Source organism: Anser brachyrhynchus (genome assembly GCF_964034855.1).
Source record: "Anser brachyrhynchus genome assembly, chromosome: 13".
NCBI lineage: Eukaryota > Metazoa > Chordata > Aves > Anseriformes > Anatidae > Anser > Anser brachyrhynchus.
The window spans coordinates 2,014,405-2,037,490 of record NC_137708.1 but is presented as its reverse complement, the minus strand read 5'-3'; the positions used below and the strand labels follow the sequence as shown (position 1 = coordinate 2,037,490).

The window sequence follows — 23,086 nt, the reverse complement described above, 5'->3', positions numbered from 1 at the left end:
TCTTCTTCCCCCCTGCTGATGACAAATACAGAAATGGAAGATCTGAAAAGCCATGAGAAAAATGAGCTTGTGTGCTAATTGACGTTTTCTTGGCCCTGGGTGGGCACACGTTGGGGTCAGTGGGCAGAGGGCCAGTGACTGAGGGTGCAAAGGGAATAAGATCTCCTTATGGGAACTCAGCGTTGGCAAAGGGATTCCTGCCCTGGGGCAAGCAGTGCAAGGGCCAGATCCTGTTGGGAAACCACAGCCTGGTACACAAGGGTGTAAAGTCTGTGCCACCCCTGTGCCCTCCTGTTCTGCCTCTGCGTCTGGTGCAGGGCACTCAGGAGCCCTTCCCATGTTAGCTACACGGGACGTCATTCTGGGAGGCTGCGAGCCCAGATAACTGCTGCTTTGCAGGGATCTGCCAACATTGGGGTGGCTGTCAGCTCTTCCATGTCCATCTCCCAAAGCAGAAAGGTGGCAGAGCCCAGGTCTGAGCCCCTGTCACCCATGGTATCGCCAGAGAGGACAGTGCTGCCCGTGGAGGTGGAAGGAGAGGGGTTGCTGGGGCAGGAGACCCTGCACCACCTGCATCGGGGGATGCTTCAAAAACTCCTTCTGAAGCTTATCACAGCCCCATTTGGGCTTCCCCAAAAGAAGGAGGTTCTCCAGGGTCATTGCTCTGCTCTGCAAGTGCTGCGCTGAGAGCAGCCTCAGGGACACAGAGGTGCAGGGACACAAGGTCACGGGGACACAAGGTCACAGGGACAATGCTCCGGTCCCTGCAGTGGCACAGCTCCTTGCTGAGGAGCATCACCAGAGCACAGAGGCACTTGCCTGTTTGAGCAGCTCACGCTCCTGCTATATAAAGCTTACAGCCATTGTTTCGGAAGCCTGGTGATTGCTTAATGTGGGATAATTAATCTTGTGTGGGAGCCGCTGCTTTCAGCGCCGTGCAAGCTTCACCACAGAGTTGTTCTCTTGGGCTCTGGGGTGGATCAATCTGCTGCTGCTTTCAGAATAAAAGCACCCGGGGTGTTGGTGCTTCAGCGGGGCTGGTGGCCTTGTGGCATTGCCCCGAGACCCTGCTGAGATGCAGGCTCATTCGCGCTGCTCCTGCAGGGTTTCTGTAATTGCATCGAGCGCTGGGAAGCTTCCCCGAGCGCGCTGCGCCTCCTGGCAGCTGCCTGCGCACGGTGCTCTTCGCAAAGGGCTTTCACCTTAGCAGTTGCAAGAGAACCCTTTTTCCCTCCCCAAAACCATGTGATGTAAAACCGGGCGATCCCCAGGCTTCTGAATCATAGAGCTTGCCGAATAACTGCCTGAAAATGGGGCTAGCTGGGCAAAGCGGGAGCCAGCCTGCAGCCGTGTGCTGCATCTCAGCTGAGCTGCACCCCCTGCAGAGCCTGCCCGGGGTCACGTCACGCCTCTGCCGCCTCGTGCTGCGGGGTTTGCTGCTGCTGCAAGAGACAACAAAGCGCCAGGAACAAAGGCAGCACCAAAAACCTCTCGATTCCTGAACAGCGGCCGGGTTCCGAAAACGTTACCTTTCCTTTTCCTGCTCAGATGTGCAGCGGGTGCTCAAGTTTGCACTCTCATTTCTGCGGAAGCCGGCCCGTTTATAAGAAAGCATGGCCCGCCTTTGGGGTGGCAAGAGTGCTTACTGTACAGACAGGCAGCTTGTTTCAAAAACACCTCTCGGAGCATAACCATATCCTGTTTTGCCAGCGCCCCGCTCGGCGCACAGCTGGCGCTCACGCTGCGCCGCGCTGCGGTCGTCCTTCCCATTTCATGTCACGCTGCAGCCGGCGCAGCCTCACCTTTACCGGCAGCCGAATGCAAGGCTGGAAATTAGGGTGGCTGCCTGCCCGTCTGCCCCAGTGCTGGCCCTGAACACCCAAGGAAGAGGCCAGGGAAGGGCACCCCCGTGGAGCCGGTGGTGCCGCTTTTACCATCCAGTGGCTCAGAAGTTCTGGCTGCGAGTGACTTTCCTCCCCAGCCTCCCTGTCTGCCCACATCAGGGAAATTCTGTCTTTAAAAAAAAATAAGAAATAAAAATCCCCTGTCGGGAGGAGCGGGACCTCAGTGTGGCAGCTCGTGCTGGAAACACCTTGCTGGCAGGATGGGGCTGTGACCGCGCCGCAGCAGAGCTGACCCGCGGCAGCCCCGGGCTTGCCAGCACTGGCACAGCCCAGGCTGGGTGGGCACCCAGGCATTTTCCAGGCCCTTTCCCTTCTGCCGTGAGCAGGCATTTGTAGTTTGCGCCGCATCGCTTCGGCCCCGGAGCTGACAAACAGCCCCACATTTCTAAAACCGTGCCACCCCGATAACCATCAGTGACCCGATCTTCAGCTGCTGGCTGAGCCGTGAATCAAAAAATTGGCCTTGGGTGGGATGAAATCACCGCCGTCTGGGAAGCCACTCCCTGGCAACAGCGTTTGCTTTCCGTGCATCTGGGTTACCCTCGGCGCTCAAGCCTGGCTGTGTCTGTTCCTGCGCCAGCCGCGGCACTTTCCCCTCGCTGCAGGGCAAGGACGGGAGGATCACCAAGTGGCCGGGAGCGGCGGCAGGGAGCAGGGTGCCAGCACTCACCGTGCCTGGGGATCAATCCTTCCCGGGTGTGCAGCGCAGGCTCTGCCACCAGCGGGGTGCTTTTGCAGAGGTGAAGTTGGGAGGCACGCGGTGCCGGAGGCAGGACAAGGTATTTTTAGCAGAGCGGAGCAGCCTTCCTTCCCTTCCTGCGGTGCCCCAGCAAGCATTGTGCGCGAGGGGCATCGCCTCGGAGAGCCTTTATTTAGGTACTGGGGAATTTTGTGTGTTTAATTAATTGCGTGCGAATGGAACGACTAATTGCATGTGAGATTTCAGGACACTGCGCTGCCGCAGCTGCAGGCAGAGCCGGGGGTCCCTGGCTGAGCAGCCGGGTTTGCTGCATCCTTCTCATGCCTGCCCGTGCGCCTTGCTGGCCAGGAATCACCGAAGCCAAAATTGTCCCAGACAGCCTGCAGGCTAGGGCAGGCGGATTTCACCTGCGGAGGTGAGCCTGCTGCTATCAGCCTGAGCCCTTGCCCCTTCCTTCCCCTTCTCTCCAGCACTGCGCCTTCCCATTTCAGCAGTTAGCTCATTCTGGTCCTAAATCTTGCTGGGGATGTCGCAGAGCTGCCGGCCGTGGGACAGGGCGGGCTGGCAGCCACCCGGGCTCCGGCAGGCAGGCGGCAGCAGCCTGCACAAGAAGGGAATTTCCTTGGGTTTGGGCCGGGTTTGGGTAAAACCCAGCACAGCCTTATCTGCCGAAGCAGAACCAGCAAGAGCAACAAGAAAACTTTCACTTAGTTCAAATTGGGGATGAGAACCAAGTCTTCTCCTGGCATAGCTTTGGTCAGGGAGTTATTAAAGCTGTTATTCAACAACAAAATCATTGCTATCCTGTGCGGGTAACCCCCAAAAGGGGGGTTCTGCTCTATTTCCACTGCCAGCTGCGGTGCAGGCAGGGCTGCTCGCAGGAATGGTTGCCGTTATCTGCACGTGACAGCTTGCTGTGAGTTTTTATTTTGCTTTCTTTTTCCTGTTTTCCTCTCGGAGGAAGGGCTGTGTTGCAGAAGCTGCCACAAAGCTGCGCAATCTGCAAACAGACTGGTGAAGCCCCGGCAGTAACGGGAGCTGCTGGGGCAGCTCCATGGCGCTGCCAGGAAGGTCAGAGCTGCCGTAGGGGCTTTGCCTTCGCTCAGCGGGATGTTGTAAATGCCCTGAGAGGTCACCGAGGTCGACCTGGACGTCCACCCCTGGCTCTCCAGCGTGCCCCTCTGAAGCAGCTCTTTGCAGCCCTAAAAAGCTTTTTTTCCCAACCCTCAATCAAGGAAGGAAACCGCATCCCTTAATTATTCTCTTCTTTTGTGAGAGGAGGAGACTCAGGCCAGCAGGGGACGGTGTGAGCTGGAGCACGGAAAGCCCCAAAAAGCATTTCCCCAGGTTGCGTGGGTCTCCCCTCGTCTGCCTTCGACCGGCGAGCAGCCAACTGCACCGCCTGTGTGCACCTCGCCAGGAACGCCACATGGGCTGGACATGTGCACCCAATTATCAATAAATCTGTTCTCTATTAAAAAAATCCTCTGCCTACGTTTACTTATGTAATCCTCTGAGGGTTTTTGGCACTGCAGTCACCAACGCCTTAGTGCACGCGAGCAAACCCCGCAGCCCATGGTGCCGGGGTGGTGGTGGGGCTTTTCAGAGCTGCTGGCAGCCCAAGGGGGGCCAGGAGCAGGACAGGCACCCCCTGCACCTCGTGCCATTGCTTTGAGAGAGGTGGCAGTACAGAATTAGCTGATAAAGAGAAAAAATGCAGCTGCCCAAGAAAAAGGTGCTATGGAAACGCTGCCCGGGGGTGGCCGTCAGGGCTCATTGGGGTTCTTTGGGAGCGGCTCGAGTCGGTCCCTACAACCACAGGAGGGTTTGCGAGGGGCAGCGCTGAAAATAACACCCACAGTGCCCAAAGACATGTTGAGAACATTTTATTTCCTCCCGAGTTTGAAGCCCGAAGGATGCACTCGGGTCAGGTTTGTAAACGTTTCTCGGTCCCAGCGAGGGCTGGACCCACTTCTGGTTTATGAAGCAGACCCGAGGGGCTTGTGTGACGTCTGTCGATGAGCAGAGGCTTTAGCAACACCCCAAATAACACAGGCTCCTAGATGGCAGCGCCAACTTCTCATCCTCTCTGCTGCAGTCCCAAGGTCCAGATTTAGTGTTGATTTTCTCGGAGGAGAGAGGTTTGCTCTGCATGCACACCATTACCCATCCTGATCCGGAGCCCGCGGTGTGGAGGGCACAGGCCCGCCCCGCGCCACCCCCGGCAGGATGCAGAAGGGCTGCCAAACACAATAAATGGGTACAAACACTGAAATGACAGCAAAGGCAGGGCACCACACCTAGCTGCAGTCCAGCAGGGGAGAAACACTGATGGTTGTGGCGGCTGTTTGAGATATTTTAGCGACAACACGACGGAGAACACTGTAAGGCGAACGGTCCCTGACACCAACAACACAGCACCCGAACGTCCTTCATCAAAACGTCCTCCTGGGCCCGATCCCAGCACCTGCTGCACACAGGGGTAATTCAGCACGTATGTGGAGACCCAACACGATCTTCACTCAAGCTACGGGGAGCACCTACGCGGAGGGGAACGTCTTCTTTTCAAGAGATGGACTCCAGGAGGAGCTCGTCGGGTGGCACCGGGGGAATTTCCATGCTGTTTATCCGGCCAAAGAGCTTGGGGAGGGACCAAAGCCCGAAGCGCGGCAGGTTTCTCGGCTTGGTGCGGATGTCGTGGCCGGCGTCCGCCACAGAGAAGCTGCTGCGGCTGCGCGCCAGGCGAGCCCGCAGGGCGGCACAGCCGTGCCGCAGCAGCTGGTCCTGGAACTCGGAGGTCATGAAGTAGTAGAGGACGGGATCCAGGCAGCAGTTGAGGCTGGCGAGGCAGAGGGAGATGGGGTGGAAGCGGAGCGTGCTCCTGTGCACGGCGCAGTCCGTGATGATGTTCTCTATCACCATCATGAAGAGGGGGAAGTTGATGTGGTAGGGGGTGAAGCAGATGAAGAAGACGGCCGCGCACATCAGGACCATCCGCAGCGCTCTCTGCTTCTCGCTGGCGTTTTGCAGCTGCGTTTGGCACTCCCGCAGCGACTGCCTCATCTTCCACGTGCAGCAGGCGATGATGCCGAAGGGGATGATGAAGCCAAAGAGCTCCGCCACCGTCACCAGCGCGATGGAGGCTCCCGGCGCCAGCTGCTTCACGGCCAGGTCCGAAAAGCAGGTGTTGGTGCTGTTGGACAGGGCCGGGCTCCTGACGATGGGCAGGGGCAGGCAGGCGGCCCCCACGAAGAGCCAGACGGCCGCGCTGATGGCCGCGTCGTAGCGGCGCTTCCAGTCCTTGGCTCTGAAGGGGTGGAGGAGGAAGAGGTACCGCTGGATGCTGATGCAGGTGAGGAAGCAAATGCTGGCGTACATGTTGAGGTACTTCAGGTAGAAGCACACCTGGCAGAGGAAGCTCCCGAAGGGCCACGTGTGGTTGATGTAGTAATACATCCGCAGCGGCAGCGAGAGGACGTGGGCCAGGTCGGCCACGGCCAGGTTGATCATGAAGATGACGGCTTTGCTCTTCTTGCTGATGAAGCGGCACAGGACCCACAGGGCAGCGCTGTTGGCCAGGAGGCCGGGGATGAAGATGATGGTGTACGTGGCTGCGTACAGCGTGGACTGGAAGGCCATCTGCGGGTGGGTGCAGTTCCCAGAGGACGCGTTGCTCTCCATCTCGGCCGAGTCTCCTCGCTCCGCGGCGGATTCAGGCGGGTGGAGGCTTTCTGCGGGCAGCAAAAACAAGCGCTGTGATGCCCCAAACCTCCCAATATTGCCCCTTATTGAATAAATGCACTTCAGGGTGGAAGAACAAGCTGCATATATACAAGGGATTTCAGTGGGGCTGCAAATAAATAGTGGCTTTGAGTGGGCTGATAAAATTGTCCTCTTGGATCCGTGCAGAGGTTCGGGGTAATTAGCCTCAGCAACCGATGGTGCTGGCAGCAGAGCGGAGCAGAGGCCAGCCAGGGAGGTGCAGACAGATCTATCACAGCTCTGGCTCCAGATCCAAGGCTGCTTTCCTAAGCTAATAGCCAGCCGAACGCACGCCAGCCCCTCTGTCGGTCCTGCTAACTCAATTTGGGCGCTCACGGCACACTGTGCAGGCATCGTGTTGTAGCAACAGAAAGGATCTGCCAGCAGCAGCCCAGGCCCTGCAGGAAGACAAATACGCTTGTCTCGGAGCTGCGGCAGGTTTTCTTTTCCCCATTTGCCTGATTCACCTCTCACCACCAGCGCGGGGGCACTGGCGGGTCGTGCGGGGCTCACGGGTACGTGTGGGTCTCCGGAGGGTGACGGATTTGGCCGTCTGGGAGCAAAGCCCCACGCCGTGCAATTTGCCTCCGGGAGATGTGGTGCTGGAAAGGGAGCCTCGGGCAGCCTGCAGGGTGTCAGGACGCCTGTGGTTTCCTTCCAGCAGCCCAGAGCCTGCTCTGGGACAGCCCCAGCAGCTCTGCCATCGCCACCAAGCCCCTCAGCAGCGGTATTTAATTAGGAAGCAGCTTCCCACAGCCCCACGCCTGGTGCTTGACACAAGGATGGGTTTCCCAAAGCTAAAGCACCCGCAGCGGGGAGCAGCTCCGGCACACGAGGTGTCAGGGTGAAGGCTCCGACCCTGCTCCTCCTCTGGAGGCAGCTCTGCAGGGGGCTGGCGTGCCTCCTGTGCAGGAGGAGGGTGCTGCAGAGAGGGGGTGCTCTAGCCGTGTACAGGGTGCTCCCTCCCTATAGATATATAGGGGGAGAGAGAGAGAGAGAGAGGATGCTCCCTCTCTAGATATGTCAGATGATATATATATATATAGGATGTTCTCTCTTTCTAGATTTATAGGATGATATATACACATAAAGGATGCTCTCTCTCTCTAGATATATAGGATGATACATATATATAGGATGCTCTATAAAGATATGTAGGATGCTATATATATATATCCCATATCTATATGTTTGTATCTAAAAGGCTCTGTATCTTACAGAGTACGCAGGCAGCAGCCTCTTGCTGAGCTGCCCACTGCCCGCACCTCTGCCAGGAGGGTCACCTACCTCCGAGCCCAACCTGGCCGTGGTGCCGGCTGCTGTTTGCTTTCTCCAGGGTTCAGCTGCAAGAACACGAGGCTGAAGTGAAAGCCCGGCGGTGCTGCAGCTGCCATGCTCGTGCACTTTTTGGCTGCTGACCGCACTTGACCCGGCAGCCCCGGGTCAGGGTGTTTCTGCTTTCTCTGCCGAGCTGTGGCAGGGAGCGGGGGCGTCGGGCACGAGGGGCCAGCGGGCAGCAAAGCCCCTTCCCTGCGGTCCCTGCAGCATCCTCGCCTGCCTGGAAACCCACGGGAGGCTCGTGCTTGATGCCAGCCTCGCTCCTGGGCTCGTCCAAAGGGTTCCCCTCTCCTGCCACAAGCGTCCAGCCCAAATCCTAAGAGACGTGGGGAGCCGTCTCACCCATTTTCTCCATTTTTTGGCTTTCCCTGGGAGCCCAGCAGTGTGTGTTTCTCAGCGGGGGGGCAGGACGTTGCTATTTCAGTGTTTGGTTGACGTCTGTCAGCACCTGGTAAGAAGCAGCGGGGAGCTTTCTGCAAGCCACCGCCAGCTCAGGCCCCAGCCAGAGCTCCTCCAGTGCAATACTTCCTGGCAGAGCGGGGATTTTAATTTATTGGTGCTGGTTTTCTGTTTTCACTGTGTGAGGAGCGTTCACTGCGCCTTGCCCCAGGCCCCTCCGGCCTTCCCTGTCTTTTGCCATCGGTGATGCTAGTTTTGGGGCAGAAACGCTCCCGTCTTTTGGCCGGGCTGTGCCTCAGCGATGGCACCAAGCTTTCACAAAATATTCCCTGCAATTCCTTCATTGTTTTGCTATTCCTTATTTACTTATTTGTTGCTATTGGTGTGACGGGTAAAGCCCTCTCTCAGCCCCAATTCACACACAGCCAGGAGCTGGGGGGCTTTTTTTGTGCGGCAAAGCTGAGTTTTATCCAGCTGCATGCTGAAATTAATTCCCGTCCTGGCGGGTTTACAGGCTGGAAACACAGAGAGAGAGGGGCAAGGCCATTACTCGTGGATGCAGCACTGCGGTCACTAAGCATCAGTTAGCTTTGCAGTTCTTTAGGACGCTAAGGCAGCTATTACAACACCCACGTTGCCGTTTCCGAGTGTGTTAGCAGTATATTTTTCTGGACGCGTACATGGCTGTCATTATTGGAAATTGCCTGGCTACTCTGAATCACTGCATGCCCCACCCAGCTCTACATTTCTGCGGTATTGCATTTACTGCTCCCAGAGCCACTGGCAAAGGCACCCTCATCTTTTCCACAGGTTTTTTGGACAGACAGTGCTGGACGGGGCTCTGGCCACAGCGGGACGGGACGGCACAGGACAGGATGGGACAGCAGAGCCTCGCTCTGGTCTGTTCAGTGCTGGGATGCTGGAGGGAAATACAACCAAGTCCAAAAATAAAATAAAATAAAATATAAAACAACGACAAAAACCTCCACAATTTTGGCTTGGAATAAGTTTCGGATTTCAAGTAGCGGAGGCTTTTTGGAACTTGTGCTTTAAGCAGCAGTTTTGTTTGTTTAATCCAGGCACTGATAGGAAACGCATAAACAGAGCTGATGGGTTACAGCAGCTTCTGTCCGCAACGACAAAGTTTTGGTATTTTCTGTAAAAGAGGCTTTGCCCCGCGCACTGCCACATGCAGCAGCCTCCTGCCCACATGCACACCCCCAGCAAGGCAAGGACACAGACACACCGACACTGCTGAGGATGTTGCACTAGCCTGTCTGATAAGATCTTGGTGAAAAGAAAAAAAGCCCACCATGACAACGTTGTTCGAAACTGCAATAGCTTCTATCTGCTGAAGAAAGCACGTAGCAGAAACCAAGCTTACCTCCCTGTAGCTCCCATCCTTCAGGGGGAAGACATCCATGCTAGAGAGCAGGAGGAGCGAGCCTTCTGCTGCTATTCCCTACCGGCTTTCGCAGCAGTCCCAGCCCCAGAGGCTCCCCTCCGAACTTCCACATGTTTTCGGAGCGCTGGAATCCTGCCGGCATCTGCAGCCCAGCACGGTGGCTGCAGAACAGGAAATCCTGTAGTTTGTTTCTCTTCGCCACACAAAATGTGTACAGCCTGTGACGTTAAAACAGCTGGAAGGACGATGACATCAGTGCATCCAGTGCCGCGGGACCGAGCCCGCGGACAGGGATTTCTTTCTGTCAGCTCAGAAGTTGTGTTGCACGAATGTGCCCTTCAGTCAAGCTGCTTCTCCTTTTCCCTGCTGTCACTCCCTTGCAAAAAAACTATAAAATACAGAAACAATTTATTTTTCCAGTAAGTACTCACTAAAGGAAAACCAAAAGCTGTATCAGTAGAAACTTACTGAAAGGTAGTAATTTTCTTGCATTTTCTTGGAAGTTTTGTTAACCTCAGACTATTTAGCCTACAGGCTAAATCTTCTAAGGGTTTGGACTTTGTTTCTGAAATAATATAATGGTTTCAGGTTGAAATTTGCCCCTAACTGTATTTTTATAAAAACATAGTGTCCATCATTCCCAATTTCTTTTTTCTTTTTGCCTCCTTTAATTCCTTTCCCATATGTGTAAGTATATATATATATATACACACACATACATATATATAGATATATATATACTAATTCTTGTACTGCCTGCTGAGAATGACCTTCCTCTTTTGGATTGCTGAAAACTGGCCCGCCTGCAGCACAGTGAGACTTCTTATGAGTTGCCTCATTTCCAGCTGACCGATTTTACATGATATACAGTGCCGCAGCTTATGGCCCAGGGCTTAGGAAGATGATACAGCTGCTGGCGTGTTTCCCTTTCTTGTTGTACATAATGTACAGTAGAATATAAGTGTTCTTAGATAATCTTCATCGGTCCCTTTCAAATATCCTAGCCTAGCCTAGCCTAGCCTAGCCTAGCCTAGCCTAGCCTATCTATTTTTTTTTCTTTAATTAGTCCTATGACCCTGCAAAATTAACAGGAACATAACTGTGGAAGAGAAGTGAAAAAAAGGAGCTATCCTAACATGTAACTGCAGTGTAAGCCCCGGCCCAGGGGTGGTGACCTTTCCCCATGGTGTCTGAGCCCTGCCACGAAGCTTCGCTTCGCCACAGCAACGTAGCAAAGGGAGAAGAGGATCCTGCACCTGGAGCTGCCTTCATCTGGTGGACGTGCACTTAAATCCATTAGCCAATGTCCTCAGGAAGGCAAAAGGCAAGGCCACTTTCTACACCAGCCTTTGTGGACGTGTCTATGGGCTTATTCATGACTGCTTGCTTTCCTTTGAAGAAACCCTACCAACAAATAAGCACCTGAGAAGCCCCACGTTCGTCGTCTCAGGTGAGAGCAAAGTGATTTGGAAAATGCAAGAGCTGCTTATCATTTATTTTCAATTCCTATGCATCTTTTTTCAGCAGCTGATGCTGACCCTAGGAAGAAATACTGATGCACGAGCGTCTGCAAAACACTGACAGATTTGTAAAAGGGAAGCTGGCCTTCCGCCAGCGCATCTCTCTCCGGAGGTGAAAGGTTTATCCCGAAGTGAAGCGGCTGCTTTACCAGGATATCCTGCCTAGGACATCCTCCTTCTGGACTGAGGCTCACAGCCAGCCCTGCACCCAGCCTCCGCGGCCCTATTTTTAGGAAGGTGCCTGCAGGGGGTAACTGGTTCCCGACCAGAGCAAGGGCCAGGCACGTCGGGGCCTTCCCCTGCTCATCGCTCGGTGCTCCTGCAGGAGACAGCAGCCTTCCTCCCTGCTCGCCAGCGCTGGAGGGTCAGCAAGCCTCAAGCCTCTGCCTCAAGCATCTACTGCACCTCTCCGCTCTACTTTCAGCTGCACGTATATTTTTGCCTAGCGTTTCTGCCTCTCTGGCTCATTAACAATACCAAGCATGCCTTTTACTCTGCGCACATTTATGTTTTTAAAGGCAGCAGGCACAAAGGAACTTCCAAATAACTGCGAGACTTTATCTAAGGCCTCCAGATAAAGGCTGTCTTCACTTTTAGACTGGTATCCTGTGGGCAGAAGGCCAAGCGCAGATAATCAGCATCTCTTTGAGCGCTCGGCGTTTAGAAATATCTGACAGGATGCACCTGAAGGATGTATGAAAAACAAGCGTGGGCCATTCGGGAGGAGGAGGAGGAGGAGGCTTTAGTCACACAAAGGGCACCTCGCCCTGTGCTGCAGCGTGCCCGGGGCCATCAGCTCAGGGTCCCTGGGGCTGGGCGAGTCCGTGTGCTTGCCCTACAGAGAAACACATTTTCCTTTGCTCACGGGTGAATTGCTCATGCGCTAGGGGAGGAGCATGCCATGCTCTGGTGCTGCCCAGTTTTCTGTGCCCACAGAGAGGCTGGAGAGAAGGAGCCCTTCTGCTCTGCCCTCTAAGCTGGGATGCAAACCGCCAAGGAGGGCTGAGGTGCCTTTCCCCATCGCCGCTCACCTAAGACCCGTCTCAAGCCACGCTGCTGCTGGCTGGGTCTGCTCTCATCCAGGGGAAATCCAGCAGGGAAGGGAGGGCACAAAGCCTGGTGTGAATCTTGGGCTCAGATCTTGGTGCGGGTGGCTTGGAGACCTCACCGCATTTCCACCCCGGGCAGCTCCCCTTCAGGATGAGGCCTCGCGTTAAGGTGGCTCCAGCAGTAGGCCCCAGTGGAGCCCTTCAGATCCAGCCTTCAAAAGCCTGCGTAGGTGCATCCAGCCTCTTCATCTGGTTAACTCCTGCCTTTGTGGCATCTCTGTTAAAAGAATTTTCTTGTCTTTGCCCGAGAAGCATGAAGACATCTTCTTTCTCACTTGCTGGCAAGTCAGGGCAGCGGGACCAGCGCAGGAGATAATCCAGGAGCAACATCACAAAATGATATTTCTTCCTGCCAAAATAATAAGCACATTGTGTGGTCACAGGAAACGGGGTGAATTACAGGAACTGGAGCTGGGCACATTGTGCCTTGGGTCGTGTGAGAGCGCTGGCAGGCAAAGCCAGCACCTGCAGCACCTCCTAGCCTGAGGGCAGCTGAAATGCTGTCCTCCTCGACCGCTGCGTGCTCTTCTCTTGAAAGACGCTACTGAGAGTTCAGAGGACTTGAACTAAAAGCTCTGAATTTCCCATATGAGTATGCAGAGGACACACTGATGGTCTTTGGTGTGCAGATTAGACAATGCGGTTAAATGGTCTCTTCTGGTGTTGGTGTGTAGGAAAGTTAGTCAAGAAGGTCATGGCAGCCTAGAGTGCAACAGTTCAAAGTGAAAAGAGATTAAGGAGAACTTGAAATTTTCTGAAAGCAGATAGGAAACCAAAGAGGCCTTGACTTGAACGGTTGCAAGTGTTAAGCGTGTGACATTTCTGTACAGGCTGGGGCTGCAGTATGTCACAGGGACCGGCTTTGTGGGAGACTGAGGGGGCTCAGAGAGAGCAAGGCAGGGGGACGGGGTGACAGCATGAGCAGTCGAGGCTGAGGTGCTCAGGGATGTTGCTGTGGTGACAGGGAACATTATCTCTTCCAGACCTACCAAACTTGTCAGGGGTGTCAGCACTGACTTGCTCATCACAGAAGTCAGGGGAGATAAATGCAAAGTGGCCTCAGAGCAAGCAAGAAAGGAGCGAGTGCTGCTCCCCGCAGGGCTGTCCTCGTGTTGGGAACCTCAGGTCTTGTATTTCCCATGGCGTTCCCCAAACAAGCCTTTCTTCCTGAGATGCAAGGTTAATGATGGGAAGGTCACCCTCATGCTTCAGAAACGCAGAGGCTGGAGCAAGCATTCCCCTGCCAGCTCCACCCTACAACCTGGAGTACGTGGAGGACTATAGTTACCAATTTTTTGGTAACCAATTTTTTACTTTACCTCAGTACCAATCCCATCTTAAATGATGTGAGTGCTTCTTCAGGCTGCACAGATCTGGATCTGCAAAGTGATTGCTGGATGAGATAGAGAGAGCTGGTTTCCGTGGTCCTGCCTGCAAGTAAAGGCGAGAGCAGCCGCTCCTCCTTACCCGGGTACATCAGGCAACAAAGCTACTCCCACCAAGGATGGGCTGTCCTCTGCATTGCACCCTCCTGTCTTCAAAACACACTTAAATCCAGTGTAAGTGTAATTAAAATAATAATAATAATTAACCACAGTCAAGGGGGGAACGCCTTTCTGTTTTGTATTTAAAAATAACAAACGTTGCTAGTAATCAATGCACTTCACCACGTGAACTCTGATCGATGGGAAGGAGGAAGCGATCCCATCCTGTTCTGTAGGTGTGACAACTATGAAACTCAGCTTACACTTGCAAAAACATGTTTATTTTTTAAGCATCAGTTTTGGGAAAGAACAATGTAGGACAAGCTACACAGTTGCCATAACAGTGACTTCAACTTTTTTTCACCTGATAAATGGAGATGAATAGCATGAGAGTGAAATCACAGTAAACAGCTTCCAGTCGCATGCTAGCTGATCAAAGCCTACAAGAATCTTCAAAACAACAGTTGCAAGTAAAATCTCCTTCATTGATGACATTGTACAATGCCTAGCTTATGAGACAATTGTTACCTTGACAAAAACTTCATTATGCATGCTTTACTGTGTACCTGAGGCAACCTCTGCTCACATTTTTCGACGGACCACTTGCAGCATGTAAACGTGTATGTATATCATTGCCATAATCACTGCCAGTTAAATCGGTGAAAACATTTCCATTGACTTCAACAGCAGATGGACTGTTTGCTTACTCTGCAGCTTTCTCACTAGAAGCCTGCAGTAATACTCTCTTAATGAAAGGTACTTCATTCAGATTGGCATGTTTTGGTATTCTCACTTGTCTGTATGCAAGATTAAGTTCATCATACTGTAGACCATAATTATCTTTTCACAAATGGGAAGAGAACTGTGATAGCTTATTGTATTTAATTAATAAGTTTTCACTGCCTTTTCAAGGAAGTCCAGCATTATGGTTATCTAAACCACTCTGTTTGCTTTTTCCCACTTTACTGTGAAACAGACAATTAAAAAACAGTAATATTCAAAAATTTTTGATTAAGTCAAAATGTAATTAGGTGAAATTGAGTAGTTAGATTTCAAATATACCCAGCAAGTGTTTCTGGTATTTTTTCTATTTTGTACTGACATCTAAGATGCTGCCACTGGTGCTTACCGAGAATTTTACATGCTTACTTTGGACAGTCACCAGTTTCAAAGGGAATAAATCAGTTGTATCCCTAGATATCATGAGGAAACCCTTGAAGTTACACAAAGTGGGTGAATTTGACCTAAGAGCTACCACTTATTAAAATAAGGGGTAAATGACATTGTTTCTTGTCACTGCTTTTAACATCTTTATAGCTGATGAAATTATAAAAATGTAAACATTAAGATCAGCAGAGGAGCTGATGGTAAAAATCACAGCGAACAATTTGCTGAAGAAATTAGCCTTTGCTCTCTTACTGAAACCACCTCGGCAAGGGCACCTTTTTCTTTTAAAAGACGCGTCAGCAGAACCCATTGAGAAGAGATTTCACAGCGTGATTCCACCACAGGCACCTCCGGGCTGAAGAAGCCACACACCAAAGAGGGCGAGGACCTAGATGGTACCAGTGGGGGCAATAAATCTAACGGGAACCGATGCTGAGTCTGGCTGCACACAACCCATGGTCGTGGCAGTGCTGCCCCTTGGGGTCTGAAGGTGAAGGCTGGGTGATGAAGCCCCCCGTGCTGATGGGGACAGCTCGGAGGGGAAGACGGTCACTCGGAGCAAGGAAAAGTCCCACACTACAGAGTGTTTGAGGAGCCATCAGGAGAACTTGTAGAGGGTGGCCCCCCACCGCAGTACCAGCTGTAGGTGTAAGGTACAGGATGTGTCCATAATTAAGGAGCAAACTTAGAGCTGGGTGAGGAGGAGGAATTGGTGGACAAGAGTGGGAAAGAGCAAAGCAGAGGTAAGCATGGTGACCAGTGGAATTCACTAAAAGCCAGGAGCAGGCAGCAGCAATCTGGGGCTGCCGGGCCGAAGCAAACAGCCACCCTTCATTTGTCTGCGTCCCTGAGTGGGGAGACCAAAACTTCCATTTTTTTCTACCGGTCACCTTCACATTCTTGCATAGATTGTGTATTTTTAGCAGAGAAGATATTTCAACAGATGTCGGTGTATGGATGAATGGTTGGCTTTGGTTTGACCATAGAGTCAGTGGAGTTGGAGAAATGGGAAAAAAAAAAAAAAGTTCCTTGTATTTTTCCACCATTTCCCAGCAAAATCTTTGTCACTCCCTTCTGTAGGTTTTCTGGTCCTGCTAGGTCAGGCATGGGCATCACAGTGATAGGTGTAGTCACACCCGTTGGGTCACTCATCGCCTTCCAACACATTGGTCTTAAAGTTTTATCTTGTACGTATCAGAAGATTTCCACTGCCACAAAACTCCCCTAAATACACGTGCAGGATTTTGGCAATGGAGTTGGTAATCGAGTATCACAGAACAGTCCTGGATTTCAGATGAAATATCTTAATTGCTTTAAGCTGTCTTTCCTTTCATTCCTTAATTGATGAGGCACTCTCTTTGCTCATGAGCCGACTCCTGATGACCATGCTGCTATGTCTTGATATCTGGTCCTGAAACTCTGAAGTCATAAAAAAATACAGGATTGGATCCAAACAGCAGTCCAGACTTGCAAGAGCTAAGCAAAAGGGTTGGGTGTGGAGCGTGATGCTACGCAGGAGGCAATCTGTAATAACATTTTCCTTCACCATCATGTAGAAAAAGAAGTTGATGTGATATGGTGCAAAACACACAAAGAACACAACGGCACACATGGAAACCATCCTTAAAGCTTTCCGCCTCTCGCTGTTGTTTTGCAGTGGTATCTGGAAGTCCCGAAGAGAGTCCTTTGTTTTCCAAGTACAGAACAAAATAATGATGAGGGGGCCAATGAACCCAAAGAGCTCCGCTGTGACTGTCATCGCCACAGTGGCCACATTGCTTTGAATCTGTCGAACTTCAAGGTCCGCAAAGCAGGTTTCGGAGTTGTTTACATAGCTCCGCATGATGGGGAACGGGGAGCACGCCGCCCCGACGAAGAGCCAGACGGCTGCGCTGATGGCTACATCGTATCGCCTCTTCCAGTCCTTGGCTCTGAACGGCTGGTACAGGAAAAAGTACCGCTGGATGCTGATGCAGGTGAGGAAACAAATGCTGGCGTACATGTTGAGGTACTTCAGGTAGAAGCACAGTAAGCAAAGGAATTTCCCAAAAGGCCACATGCGGTTGATATAATAGTATATTCGCAGCGGCAGCGAGAGGACGTGGGCCAGGTCGGCCACGGCCAGGTTGATCATGAAGATGACGGCTTTGCTCTTCTTGCTGATGAAGCGGCACAGGACCCACAGGGCAGCGCTGTTGGCCAGGAGGCCGGGGATGAAGATCATGGTGTACGTGGCTGCGTACAGCGTGGATTTGTACGTTACATTGGAATCAGAGCAGGTCCAGTTGCTCTGCATCATGTTGGGGCTGCTGGAAACATTTGGCACAGGAAATGGAGTGTAGGTCATGCCTGTAGAGAACAAAAACGAGAGCTGTAACAGCAAAGGCACTGCAAAAGTTGTCACTATTCACATTTCCATTTCTTATTTGACTATTCAGTATGAAGCAGAGGCTCAGAAATGTCCTCTGTGAAACATCCCACTACCTTCTTCAAAGCTGCCCCCCCAAAGGTCTCCTCTTATTCGTGCAGAGGAGGTGGGGCTGTCCCCATGGTGTCAGTCCCCTTGCCATGCTCTCTAAATTCCATGGGGAAAAGGATAGCAGGCTTGAAAAGTTTGACAGGTATGAATGCAGCTGCTGCTCCTGAAGCGTGCTGCCGCAGGCAGAGACCTAATCTGATCACCAGCTTCCATTTCTCACCAGCCTCAGACCAACACTTTTTCTTATCAAATAATTTTATTCCTAGCTACTCCTAATTTCTGTCTCTTCTTTAGTTCAGATGAGCAGAGATGTGCCACAATCTAGGCCACCTTTCTTTCGCCAGCTTTTTTAACTGGAACTTCTCTTCAGGAGGGCAACACAGGCAGGAGTTTGGTTTTATAGGGTATTTCCCTATAGGGTTACAGTTCTTAGTACAGTGATTTCCTTCTATGTCTAATATGATGGTTAAAATTGAATATCAGCTTCCTATTTCATGTGGTGCTGCAGACACTGATTCACTGCTTCTGACTCATTTCCTCACAGCACCACTTGCAAGGGGCATTTGCCAGAAAAAGTGTCTCTGTAGGTAGATATTAGTAACTCACCCCTGTTACTAATGGCTCTTTTCTGCATGTTATGAAGAGAGAGAGAGAGAGAGAGAAGAAGTTAGAGCCCTCAAATGACAAAGAACACAAAAAGCTTTTTGTTCTCAGCTTGTTAACCATAGCAGTACCTGAACTTGGCTGCTTGTACAGACACTGTTCAAGGCTGCTGTGGAAGTGTTTTAATTCAGACCCCCAAAACTCCCAGACGTGGCAAGGTCCCAGCAGGGGACAAAGGCCACCCTCGCTGCAGGTGGCTCTGGCTCACACACTGATGGCGAGCAGGGCCACCACTTAATGTTGGCATCTGCAGGCTTTCCAAACAGGCACTGCTGACAACTTTCTTGCTTTTCTTTTTGTCTCCTTCACCAAGACGGCACGAGTGCACCAAGGCGTCCCAGGCACACCTCCCAGGCCGGTTTGTCCCTCTCAGGCAATCTCTCCAGTCTGTAATTCACTCCCAGTCACCCTCATCCCAAGGTGGCTCTGGGACGAGATGCCCTGCCCTGCAGTGGGATGTCCCCAGCTGCCCCCAGCCCAAGACACCACAGCCTTGCCCCTATCACAAGGCCAGGACGTGTCCATGAGGAGGGAAGAGGGCTCAAAGGACTCTGAAAAGGAGGGGGAAGGATGCATCAAGCCTGTCGCTTTATCTCCACCAGTCTGAGGAGCAAAGCTGGAGGCCTCCCACTCTCCTTTCTGGTGCTTCTCAGAGGACTGAGGCAGGGAGTGGATGGGGCATGGAGATGAGCGCTGTGGTGTTCTCTCAGAGCATTGCTTCTCAGAGCAGTAAATTTGGGTTACATCCCATTTTTTGAGAGTGCTGTGAATTTCTAGAGCTCTGGAGGTTCGTGAACCCTTTCCTCCTGGTCCATCTGCAGCTCTAGCTGGACACGCTGCCTGCTGCCCCTGTATCTGGTGGGAGCACTGCTCGCTACGCCCAACTTCTCTCCCTTCAGGTGATCTCCCACCTGCCAAGAGGGAATTAAGCAGTCACTTTCATAGTTCCTAGCTGCCTGGATTCCTCTGGAAGACAAGGTTAGGCTGACTGGCCTGTGCTCCTCCAAAGCACAAGCACCAGTTGACCATTGAGACCACAGAGGGCTAGGTGCATTTGCAAAAGTTTCCACTTTAAGGACATGCACTTATTCAAATGCTGGCCAGCAGACACGTGTTCTTCAGTGAGCCTGAGTTCAAATGAGTCATAACAGTTTGCCTATAGAGGTTCCCAAATACATTCATCCTTTTTTATGTTTCATGTGACAAGTCAGGACAAGACTGCAACATCAGCTCTCAAGAATAATCAGGCTCAGGCTGCTGACTCAAACTGGGCTCTGAATGGAGATCTTTAGGGTAAACGTACATGTCCAGGAAGTACCTGCTGTAACATGAGGCTGATGCTGTGTGCACACATTTGACCTCATCACTCAGCCTTCGTTCTGATGGCAGATAACTGCACCCAGGCCGGCAGGTGGGCACAAGCCTGAGCAACAAAGACTGGAGCATGCCTGAGCCCACAGGGGAGTCCATAGCATGGAGACGTTCCCCCTCAGGCTTCATCTTCATCTGCTAATTGTCCACAAGGTGTCAGAGTTAATCAAGAGTTTACTCCCGTGTCCTCCTCTTTAAGGCAGCTTTCTAACCCCTACAGGGAGAGAAGGGGCTGGGGCTGGAGGCAGAGCTGGTGGTGTGGGCACGTTCTCATGACTTTGTGCTGCTATCTTCTGGGGTGATCTCAAACTGAAAAACTCGTGTGTTACTGCTATTAGTGAAAGAGCACTCCCGGGAACAGGCCTCATATTCCTGGTGTTTACATGGAGGAGGGTTCTGAGAAGCTGGAGACGGGCAGGCTGCTTTGAACCCCCGGAGCCAAAAGGTTACAGAAGCCACCCCGTGGAAAGGCAGGAGATGTCCCAGCCCCACCACCCCAAGCAAATATAATGCAGTGACTCGTGGGCAGGGGATGTTTGGGCCAGAAGCAGGGCCCGTGGGGCCAGTAAAAGCCTCTCCTCTGCCTTCAGCGACCCCTGGGTCAGGCCATTTACGAAGAGGTCTGAGCAGGGTGACCTGGCTGAGTGCAAAAGCATAAATGCAATTAATATACACATGGGTGATGTCTGCTGCTCATCAGCACATGGTGCTTTCTGAGAATGGTGACTTCATTACAGAGTCATAAAAATATAATGATATTAATCCTTCCCTTTAACTAAATTGCATCCAGGCACATGCACAGGGGACCACAAAATGGCTGTATGGCTGCACTTCCTCCCACTTGTTCAGATGGGAGAGAAGTCCTGCCCTGTTCCCCTTATCTTCCCGTCTGAGCACAAAAGCAGGCACGCAGAGGTGCCACTGAATGTCTGAAACTAGATTTTCTACCTGCAAAGCTGTTAAGAAGGCAAAGGTATTTGCTGCGTGATGTATGTACAGCACAGGTATAAGGCTGAAATCCTCAATAGCATTTTATCGTTAAATTCTTTATCATTATTATTCTTGTTTACATGCTGCAGGGAGACAGCTCGTAATGTAATATTGTATTCAGAATATGCAATTTCCAAAAAAAAAAATAAAGGTAGTAAATAAATACAGTATTGCCTAACTACAGTTTTGTACACTTAAATCAGAGTCTGTACTTCTGAGGCTGTTGCAATAAGGAAAGAATTAAGCATGCACGTAATTACTTGTAGCTGGATGTTTGGAAACCAAACAAGGCATTTCCAGGAAAAAAAAAAAAAAAAGTTCATCTTGGTAGAACTGAGAAGCACAGGAATGTCATTGCAGAGTGCTGTGTCTTTCTGGTGCCTCCATCAGCAGGCAGGTTGATTTGTTTAAGGCATAAATGCCTCTGAACTCTGCCCTCATTGTATGGCTTTGAATATCTAAGGCTTTTGCACTCATGCTTCAATCTGAAACCTCTGAAGTCAGAAGTGGAAAGTTCTACAGTTATGGGTACTTTTTCTGTTTTTCTCCTTCCACAGAAAAGAAAAAAAAAAAAAAAAAGAGCAGATCTGGGTTGTGTGATCTGCTGCGATGTTTTCGTTTCGATGTTTCATTTCGTTTCGATTCTCACTTCTTCAGCCCTGGCAGCTGAAGAAGCCGGGCATGTCCCGGCGGCAGGAGGCTGGCAGCTGGGTCAGGGACGGGGACAAGGGCTGTCCCACACACGGACCAGCAGCACGGATGCTATTCCCTGGGCTGCTGATGCTTGCACCGGTCCCAGCGCTCCCATTGACACATAACCTGACAGCAGAAAACCTGTCCTTGAGCAACGTTCTTCTTATTTCACGCAGCCCACTGCTCCAGCGGAACTCCTCTCCTACACAGCCCTGTGGCAGGCTGGTTTTGGCACTGACTCACCTTCAGTGCTATTCCCTTCTGATTTGCTTTAAGAAATCTCAGATTTTTTTTAGACCCAAGATGGATCGTGTCTATAACCGCCGAACTGCCTCTGAGCTGTTTTGCTGTGCTCCCTTCAGAGCTGAGCTGCGAGTGCGGGTGCATGCTATCCCACCGGTAAACCACGTTTTACAAAATACAGTTTAAAAGCGTCAGTCAATGAAGTAAGCTACGTTTTAGCCAGTGACTGCAGCCTGAATTACGATTCGAATCTGCCTCAGGACTCTTGAGAACAAAACCACATCCAAGCCACCTTCTTACATTGTCATACTGACTCTAACAGTAATGTCCCGCTATTGCAATTCTGTCAAAGAGCAGAGCGGATGGCACAAGACAGCATGTAAATTATTTATTTATTTATTTTTGGTGGCAATATAAATTGCTGTTAGAAAAAAAAAAAAGAAAAAAAAACACAACAGATTTGCAACAGTGAAGTTGTTTACTTGACCGTTAAGTATGATTTCCTTAAAGTAAATCTTACTTTCAAGTAACAATTAAGTCTTACTGTCAAGTATGATTTTGTAGTAAAAGATATCCTCTGAGAAACCATGAAAAAGAAGGGATCTGTGCCTACAGTGACTCTGGAGAACAGTCAGAGAACCGGTAATTGCCCACGCTATAAAGTTTTGCTTCATCTAGTGACAGCAGCTTCATGCAGCCACTGTTTTCACTCCTCCATGTGTTCACACAGAGGATTGGCGTGCAAGGAGAACTGCTGTTTCGAGATACAAGAGCTCCACAGATCTCCTCCTGGCTCCTAAGCCCTAAGGAAAAGCCCAAGAAGGGCAACGCATTCATAGGAGACCGTAAAGGCTCATTAATGCTTGTTCTAGATCGGAAAAAGAGAGCTTAAAATCAGCCTTACCTTGTCGGGCAGAACCCCAGCGGAGTGCAGCCCTGCAGGCAGGAGGAAGTGTGCTGGCTTGACAGCTCCGCACCAGCCTTGTTTACACCAGCCTGGAAGCCTGCATGACATCGCCGGGTGCTGCAAGGTGCCGCTGTGACTGCGCCCGCTGGCGCGCGTCTCTGCTTGGGTGGGATTTGCTCGCTCAAGCTCCCAGCCCCGCCGAGCCGAGCCCCGGGCAGGCGCACGCAATGTTGTCCCCAAACTAGGTCCGCGTGCCTTCGTCCCCGGGGTTTTGTCTGCTGCTGCTCCGCCAGGACGGCTCGGCACCCTCGGGATTCTGCAGGAAAGGGTCCTGAGGGGAGCCGTGCGGGGCTCCCTTCCTCTTCTGCCAGCCGCCCCGCTCTGCACCCTTCCTCCCTCCAAGCACGACTCCAGGCTAACCACGGAAACCCTCAAAGGTTTCTGCTCTCAGCTTTGCCCTCGCCTCCCGACCGAGGGGCTGCGCACACGCATCGCTGGGTGTGAGCCTCGGCTGGTGGTTGCTCTCTCGCACCACCTGCTAACTCCTGTTGCCGATGGAGTCCAACTTCCCAATGGCTTTTTATAGCGCTCTTTTGAGCCTTGCTTGACATTTCTCCTGCACTTAATACGCAGGCTGCTCAGATTACAGATGCTGGGGCTGCTGCCAGCAATGTCAAACGGTGGCACTTCTTAAAATGTTTCAAGCAACGGGGTTAAGTCTGGCCTCACCTTTATTCCAGGGGTTAAACACTTTAGTGAGGCTCAGACCTCACCCATAAGAGGGGGTCCAGATTTTCAGAAATCCACCGGCCCCCTGCTTGGTCCTCTCCACATCCCAGGAGCAGGGGAAAATGGGGCCAGCCCACAGCAAGCTCTTTGCTTTGCTGGCCATGCCTTGGAGTCCAGCGTGGGCAATAAATTCTCTAACAGGACTTTTCAATTTCATTACCGC

General features: G+C 51.7%; 2 protein-coding genes and 1 long non-coding RNA gene across 4 annotated transcripts; 1 reads left to right on the top strand and 2 right to left on the bottom strand.

Moving 5' to 3' along the window:
• The first annotated feature begins 141 nt into the window (after positions 1-141).
• Positions 142-4,087, top strand: LOC308176951. The gene is made up of 2 exons (XR_013938746.1): positions 142-2,780; positions 3,565-4,087. It is a non-coding gene; the product is annotated as an uncharacterized lncRNA (long non-coding RNA).
• Positions 4,088-4,478: 391 nt separating this feature from the next.
• On the bottom strand, positions 4,479-13,737 carry LOC308176947 (putative P2Y purinoceptor 10). 2 transcript variants are annotated; one of them, XM_080553438.1, is made up of 3 exons: positions 9,488-13,737; positions 7,654-7,709; positions 4,479-6,335 (listed from the first exon to the last, which is right to left on the bottom strand). In XM_080553438.1, the coding sequence occupies exon 3, from the start codon at positions 6,283-6,285 to the stop codon at positions 5,170-5,172; it is 1,116 nt and encodes a 371-aa protein (XP_080409564.1). In that variant the 5' UTR covers positions 6,286-6,335; positions 7,654-7,709; positions 9,488-13,737; the 3' UTR covers positions 4,479-5,169. The 2 variants fall into 2 exon arrangements, with proteins under 2 accessions (XP_080409564.1, XP_080409563.1); XM_080553437.1 differs by lacking the exon at positions 7,654-7,709.
• A 1,960-nt stretch (positions 13,738-15,697) lies between these two features.
• On the bottom strand, positions 15,698-22,698 carry P2RY10 (P2Y receptor family member 10). The gene is made up of 2 exons (XM_080553439.1): positions 22,132-22,698; positions 15,698-17,137 (listed from the first exon to the last, which is right to left on the bottom strand). The coding sequence occupies exon 2, from the start codon at positions 17,133-17,135 to the stop codon at positions 16,119-16,121; it is 1,017 nt and encodes a 338-aa protein (XP_080409565.1). The 5' UTR covers positions 17,136-17,137; positions 22,132-22,698; the 3' UTR covers positions 15,698-16,118.
• Between the last annotated feature and the right edge of the window lie 388 nt (positions 22,699-23,086).